This window comes from Lontra canadensis, unplaced genomic scaffold, assembly GCF_010015895.1.
Source record: "Lontra canadensis isolate GAN:19392208 unplaced genomic scaffold, GSC_riverotter_1.0 scaffold77, whole genome shotgun sequence".
Classification (NCBI taxonomy): domain Eukaryota; kingdom Metazoa; phylum Chordata; class Mammalia; order Carnivora; family Mustelidae; genus Lontra; species Lontra canadensis.
In genome coordinates this window covers 583,593-591,117 of record NW_022631071.1, presented here as the reverse complement: position 1 = coordinate 591,117, position 7,525 = coordinate 583,593, and the positions used below count along the sequence as shown (strand labels likewise).

Genomic DNA, 7,525 nt, shown 5'->3' with positions numbered 1-7,525 from the left:
GGGACAACAAAGTGGGTGTGGGCTGCAGACAGTGACCCTGCAGCAAGACCAGGTTCTCCCTGGGTGCCCTGTGGCAAGGAGGCCAGAGGTAAGAGGCCCAGCTGGCTGCACCCCTCCAGCCAGGTGGTAGCAGCAGTGTTAAGAAGCCCTGTTAACTAAGGCACCAGGAGAGAGGGCAGAGCAGGCCGATCTGGGTGCGTCTGCCAGCCAGCAATCACTTCTTCTCCATGGGAAGCCACAGCTGCAGGGCTCTGTGGGAGCAGCAGTCCCTCCTAGGCATCCCTGAGTTACACCTGTGGGAATTTGGGGGAGGGAGGGAGAAAGGGAAGAAGCCAAAGACAGTTACTCAAGTTGGTCCCCTGAGTAAAGGTGGTATTTACCACCTTGGTCACCAGTCCCTGTGTACTTTTAGAGCCAGAGATAGAGTCAAGTGGCTGAATGCAGGGAATGAAGGCTCAGGAATAGGAGAGGAGGTAGAGGGTCAGCAACCTCCTTCCTCCCTTTTTGACAGAGCTGAGAGATCAGACCATTTCTACATTCCCCACACCCTCAGTTGCCTCCTCCTTAGTGGACTGGAATCTAATCCAGGAGCAGGTGTTCAAAACAGCCATCAAATCACAACAGATTCCTTCAGCATTCCACCAAGACTTTGGGACATTAAATACATGTCTTTCTTTAATCAAACAAGACAGAATTGTATTGCTTTTGTTTTATCAAAGTGTAAGTTGATCCTAAAGTAGAAAAAGTAGTGATCATTTACATTAACTGGCCAAAATTAGACGACTAAAGATTAGATCTCTTTGTGGACTAATTCATAGATCGTATGAAAAAAATTGTTTTCAATTTTAAAATGGATTAGTATATTTTGAAAGCTGCCATTTGGTTATACCCAGTAAAACATTTTTCTTGTATTATAAATAAATAAAATGTAATTAATGAGGTCTTTTGGGTTTTCGCTCCCACTTAAATTCTCCACTCAAATGAAAATAGCATCATTTAATTTTCTCAATATAAAAGTAACACTTTACTGATTTTTAAAAATGAACAGGAAAGTTTAAGAAAGTAAGACACTCCCACTACGTATATTCTTTTCTGAGATCTTTCCACCCATTGCACATAGGAGTGCAGGGAAAATGCTGGCTCTTGGGGCATCTGGGTGGCTCAGTGGGTTAAGCCTCTGCCTTCAGCTCAGGTCATGATCTCAGGGTCCTGGGATCTAGCCCCGCATCAGGCTCTCTTCTCGGCAGGGAGCCTGCTCCCCTTCCTCTTTCTTCCTCTGCCTACTTGTGGTCTCTATCAAATAAATAAATAAAAACTTAAAAGAAAATGCTGGCTCTTCACGGCTGGGGGTGGGGGAAAGTGAGAGAAGGGGAGAAGCAATTGGACAGGGAATAGAGAAGGGAGAAAAAAACTGTTCCTCAAAGAGGAAGAAAAGACCAATGGACAAGGGAACAGATGCACTTTCTCCGTGTTAACCAGAGAAAGGCAAATTCCAGCCACAAGGAGAAGCTCTCCTCAGCCTCTGATTGGCGAAAGAAAATGAGTGCAGGACCTGATGTAGCCGGGAAGGAAAGGGGTGGGCCGGCTCTTGCCGCACTGCTGGTGGGAGTGGTAATTGGGGTCTTGAACTCACGGGTGACGTGGCCCTTACGTGAGCAGGAGCTGACGTTTGCAGGCGTCCTTCTAATTCTGGTCCCGGTTTGGTCCGGTTACCAGCTCCATATTACCCAGAGGGCGGGCCGGGCCTGTGGCCAGGGAAGGAGGAGGAGGTAACTGCCCGAATCCCAGCAGGTCTGTGTGTGGATGGGCGCTGCCTGGGGGATCCGTGCGGTGCGGGGAGCAGAGGGTGGAGACCAAAGAGGGACAAGGCCTGCTTTCTCCACAGGCTTGCACTATCCCTGGCCTTTACAAGAACAAAAATGGTGGACACTGGGGTCCGGATTCCAGGGGACACCCCAGACCAGGAGGGAGGGGATCTGAAAACTTTGGCATTCAGGGCCTTGAATTGGGAAGGGCAGCTACAAAGATTCTTGCCCTGTGTGCTGGTCCATTTACCAAGCCAGAATCGTGAGGCTGTGCGTCTCTCATTCCCCATGTCTTTCAGTAGGGCGCTGTACCACTCAGAGCAAAAGAGCAACGTATCTGCCCGGAATCCCTGCAGGTCTATGCAAAGTGGGATTGCCCCTCAGTACCCGGAGTGGGTGGGGGTGGCTGAGGTCCTTGACTTAACTTGGGCCCATTTCTGACTCCAGCTGCCTTCCTGTTATTTTATGTAGGAAAAAGGATGTGACAGTGCCTGCAGGGAAAATGGCTGTCGTTGGGGGTGGAAATGCATCGGGAAGGGGGCTCTTTTGCTCCTCTGGTTTTCCCTACTCCGTCGCCCCGCCTCCTCCCGGTCCAGCTGTTCGAAAGGGGTGTGGTTTTTGCTGGGAAAATGGCGGACCACTGAAGGTGGGGGCTGCGGAGTGGGTGAATGCACGCTGGCAAGAAGAGGGCTGATGTCAGCGGAGTCCTGAGAATAGGGGTAGGGGTGAGAGGCCAATATTGGACAACCAGGATCCTGAATTCGGTAAAGCTGCTATTGGGACTCTGTGAAGTGCTCTTCTGTCCGCCCAGCTGTCTGCCCTGTCGCTTGTGTGTCTGTGCATCTTGCACTTTAGGGCCAGTTCAACCCTAGAAAGCAGGAAGATTGTCCAGAAAAAGCAGGTCAGAGTGAGGGTGGTGGCACTATTTGGGGACCCCTGGGGTGGAGAATTGTGAAGACTGCAAACCCGAGTGGACCCGGGCACCGCCTCCGCATTCCCCTCCTTTCCTCCACTTTATTCCATTTTGGAGCTTTCAAAACAAAGTGCTTTGCAGTTAGACGACACAGAAAGGAAGGAAGTGGCTGGGGGGGCGGAGTGTCGCCAGAAGTGGGGGTGGGGAGGATCTTGCTCCAAATTACTCTTTGGAGTACAGTGTCTAGGGTTTGCTCGGTTGGTCAAGCACTCAGTCCCAGAGTTAGCAGTCTTTAGGTTTCGTGGAGAAGGCAGAAACTGAGATGAGGGGGGAAGGAAATCACTCGGGATTGGTGGAAGTTGGTATAATGGCTGGAGGGAGGAGTGTCCGGTATCTCTGAGATGGTGGGGGTGGGAGAGGCAAGGGCAAGGGCGAGTTTTGTGCATTTTACAGTCTGTCTTCAGCACTCTCTCCACCACCATCCATTTTATTACAGGGAAAGGGTTGCGGAGTCAACCCTAGATGAGAATTGAATTCTTGTTTCAATCAGAAACAAGGATTGAAAGAGATAAAGGAGATGGGGAAGGGAGAGACTGAATTTCGAAGCAATAGCTCCGCCACTGAGGAGCCTGCGCTGAGGAGTAGAGGGTTGGGCTACTCAGAACTGGGGCCAGAGATTCCGGAGAGGGAAGTGTATCCCATCCAGGGTGAAGTCCTGTCCCTTGAGCCTTCAGGATCCTCATCCCCACCCCTTTGTATGCAGGTTGCAGGACACAGTGGACTTCCAGGCAAGGAAAAGAAGGAAGAAACTGCCTGGACCTGTGCTGGTGTATGTGGGGGTGCCACTACCCCAAGACATCTGGAGGGGTAGGGGAGGTAGGGAACTGATTAGATACCTTAAATGTAACGTACTGGGGTGGGATGGTTGAACATGAGGTTGGAAGATCTGGAGGTGGGGAAAATTTTCAAAATTATCTTCCCCGTGGAGGAAAGGAATCACTGATCCAGCCCTGAATCCCTGTCACATCTCTGTCCGTTTGCTGGTCTGTAGTTCAGTCTGTCTGTAGGCAAAGGCACAAAATGGGGAGACTAATGCCTTAAATCTTTCCTTCATTCCTAGGTTCCACTGTATCTGCAAGCTGCAACCGGGCCTGCCAGCTGTAGCTGAAGACTCCACCCCCAACGTAGGAGCAACCCCACTCTACCCTGGTTGAAAATTTGGTTCAGAAGTTCACCCCAGCATGGGCCGTACTCGGGAAGCTGGCTGCGTGGCCGCTGGTGTGGTTATCGGGGCTGGTGCCTGCTACTGCGTGTACAGGCTGACCTGGGGAAGAGATGAGAATGAGAAAATCTGGGACGACAATGAGGAAGACGATGAAGAAGAATCTAGTGATATTGTAGAGACTGGTGTCCAGACTGGGAAAGGAGCTAAGGCTAATGCTGGGGTGGGGGCTGGGGTTAGACTTCAGGATGAATCAAAGGTCAAGGCTGAGGTGGGCATGGAACTCCAGAATGGTTCAGATGTAAAGGCAGAGGCCCACTTGGGGGCTCAGAGTGGAGGTGGCCTAGAGGCCAAGGCCAAAGCCCTTTTCAGCACTCTGAAGGAACAGGCAAGTGCAAAGGCCAGCAGAGGAGCCAGGTTGGGCACTATCTCTGGGAACAGGACCCTTGCACCCAGTTTACCCTGCCCAGGAGGCCGGGGTGGAGGCTGCCACCCCACCAGGAGTGGGGCTAGGTCTGGAAGTAGGGCAAGTGGAAAAACCAAGGGAAGGACCCGAGGTAAGAGCACCAGGACTCCAGCTACATCATGGCCTGTTCGCAGGGGCAAGTTTAACTTTCCCTATAAAATTGATGATATTCTGGGTGCTTCTGACCTTCAAAAGGTTCTTAACATCCTGGAACGATCAAATGATCCTTTTATTCAAGAAATAGCCTTGGTCACTCTGGGTAACAATGCAGCATATTCTTTTAACCAAAATGCCATTCGTGAATTGGGTGGTCTTCCAATTATTGCAAAACTGATAAAAACAAAAGATCCTATTATTAGGGAAAAAGCTTACAATGCCCTTAATAACTTGAGTGTGAATGCTGAAAATCAGGGGAAGATTAAGACATATATCAGTCAAGTGTGTGATGATACCATGATCTGTCGCTTGGATTCAGCTGTGCAGATGGCTGGACTAAGACTGTTAACCAACATGACTGTGACTAACCATTACCAACATTTGCTTTCCTATTCTTTTCCAGACTTTTTTGCTTTGTTATTCTTGGGAAATTACTTCACCAAGATTCAGATTATGAAACTAATTATAAACTTTACTGAAAATCCAGCCATGACGAGAGAGCTGGTCAGTTGTAAAGTTCCCTCAGAATTGATTTCCCTCTTTAATAAAGAATGGGACAGAGAGATTCTTCTTAATATCCTTACTCTATTTGAGAATATAAATGACAACATAAAAAATGAAGGGCTCGCATCATCTAAGAAGGAATTCAGCAGAAGTTCACTTTTTTTCTTATTCAAAGAATCTGGAGTGTGTGTTAAGAAAATCAAGGCATTAGCAAATCACAATGATCTGGTGGTGAAAGTAAAAGTCCTAAAAGTATTGACCAAACTCTAATTTGGCGTATGGCCCAAACAATATTGAGATAATTTTTCACTGTGCACTGGGAACAGTGCATTTTGTAAATTCTTTGTTTTCCACTGTGCTTACATGACAATGAGATCCTTTTGGCTCCTACTCTGGAATAATGAATATCAAGAGTCATCAGTGATGTTACTTGTGGTGGCTGGTTTCAGTATGGAGCATTTTAATGATTTATTGAATACTAGAGCTTGTGTAAAGAAAGCATTTATTGATTCCATCTTGCTACCTAGATTGAGATATTTTTTACTCTTTCCTCTACCTAAACTGACAGCAGACTAATCATAAATAAGCTACACTTTTGTATTGGTTTACATTTGTTAATCTTCGACTTGTGTTTCATCAATAAAGTTGTGTGTTTTAGCCAGCAAAAAATATTATTCCGTCCTTGAGTTTATGATCTATTTGGAAAGGCAAGATGTATGGAAACAAAAATACACTAACAAAACCACAAGCCTCTGATCATGGCCAAACCCTTCTCATCTGTGCAGAAACTTCTGCAGGCAACAGTGCTCAGGCAAAAGTTGTACAGAGGAGGGGGACACTTAAGTAAGTTGGGCTTGAAGGATAGGGTAAAAATGGGGATGTTTGGATACCAACTGGTGACTGGGGAGACAAATTTTGTGTTATGTTAAATATTTTCATGGCTTGACAAGGATGCGGAGAAAGGGGAACCCTCCTACACTGTTGGTGGGAATGCAAGCTGGTGCAGCCACTCTGGAAAAGAGTATAGAGGTTCCTCAAAAAGTTAAAGATAGGGCTACCCTTCGACCCAGCAATTGCACTACTGGTCATTTACCCCAAAGATACAAATGTAGTGATCTGAAGGGGCATGTGCACCCGATAGCAGCAATAGCCAAACTATGGAAAGAGCCTAGATGTCCATCAACAGATGAATGGATAAAGAAGAAGTGGTACGTATATAATATGGAATATTATGCAGCCATCAAAAAGAAATCTTTCCATTTGCAGCAATATGCATGGAACTAGAGGGTATTATGCTAAGTGAAATAAGTCAATTAGAGACAATCATATGATCTGATATGAGGAATTTGAGAAATGAGACAGAGGATCATAGGGGAAGGGAGGGAAAAATGAAGCAAGATGAAAGCAGAGAGGGAGACAAACCAGAAGAAACTCTTAATCTCAAGAAATAAAGTGAGGGTTGTTGGAGGGGATGTAGGTGGCAGGGATGGGGTCGCTGGGTGATGGACAATGGGGAGGGTATGTGCTATGGCGAGTGCTGTGAATTGTGTAAGACCGATGAATCACAGACCTGTACCCCAGAAACAAATAATACATTATATGTTAATTTAGAAAAAGACTTCTAAAAAATAGTGTCATGGCACAAAGTAGCACTACTGTATTCACTAGTAGTAGATAGACTTCTTTTCCCCATAGTTTGGTATCTCTGAAGTTATGATGCATCTTAACAGTTGTTGGCACCTTAACATTGTCCCACACTTTAATTAGAAGTATTGTTTTCCTTTTGTAGTGTGTAAAATAATGATGCATCTAATACTCAAAGGCATCTTAAATCAGTGAAATTCTGTTTCTAGTCAATGAGAAGAATGTAAAACTGTATTTAATACTTAAAGAGTGTGTTTGCTTCATAATAAGTATATCATTTGTTCTGATAGAGGTTTTGCAGTAGTTTAAGGAAACTGGCAGAGGGTTGAGGAGGAGTCATCAAGGTCCCACTACTGAAGGAACGTTTAAATCAAAGGAATCTCTGCTGTAGCATCACTACTCCATTCATATTGCAGATGGTGATTCCGAGACAACAAAGCAACATTTAATCAATCTCATTAATGTTAATTTAATTTTTTTTAGTTTTATGGCTGGGTCTATTTTTAATTTGTGAGTCTTTTTTATTTTAAACTTTATATGAGTGTGAAAGTTGATAGAATATGCTGCCCCAAAATATGCCCCTTTGGCATAGGATTATTTTGAGTTAAAAGCATTTGGAAGGGTGCCTAGGTGGCTCAGTAGGTTAAGTGTCTGCCTTCAGCTCAGGTCATGATCCCAGGGTCCCGGGATCAATTCCTTTCCCCCTTTGGGCTCTCTGCTCAGTGGGGAATCTGCTTCTCCCTTTACCCCTCCCCCCTGCTCCCACTTGCTGTCTCCCTCTCTCTCTCACACACACAAATAAATAAATAAAATCT

At 46.1% G+C, this 7,525-nt stretch overlaps 1 protein-coding gene across 7 annotated transcripts; it reads left to right on the top strand.

Annotated features, from left to right (window-relative positions):
• Positions 1–1,599: 1,599 nt before the first annotated feature.
• Positions 1,600–5,735, top strand: ARMCX1 (armadillo repeat containing X-linked 1). Of its 7 annotated transcripts, none has more exons than XM_032881740.1 (3): positions 1,600–1,769; positions 3,482–3,547; positions 3,839–5,735. In XM_032881740.1, the coding sequence occupies exon 3, from the start codon at positions 3,960–3,962 to the stop codon at positions 5,334–5,336; it is 1,377 nt and encodes a 458-aa protein (XP_032737631.1). In that variant the 5' UTR covers positions 1,600–1,769; positions 3,482–3,547; positions 3,839–3,959; the 3' UTR covers positions 5,337–5,735. The 7 variants fall into 7 exon arrangements, with proteins under 7 accessions (XP_032737631.1, XP_032737628.1, XP_032737630.1 ...); XM_032881737.1 differs by having other exon boundaries at positions 3,482–3,594; XM_032881739.1 differs by having other exon boundaries at positions 1,600–1,791.
• Positions 5,736–7,525: the final 1,790 nt, after the last annotated feature.

Bases quoted from the DNA above. Each gene is read 5' to 3' on its own strand.
- ARMCX1 (XM_032881743.1), top strand. From the start codon at position 3,960: ATGGGCCGTACTCGGGAAGCTGGCTGCGTGGCCGCTGGTGTGGTTATC.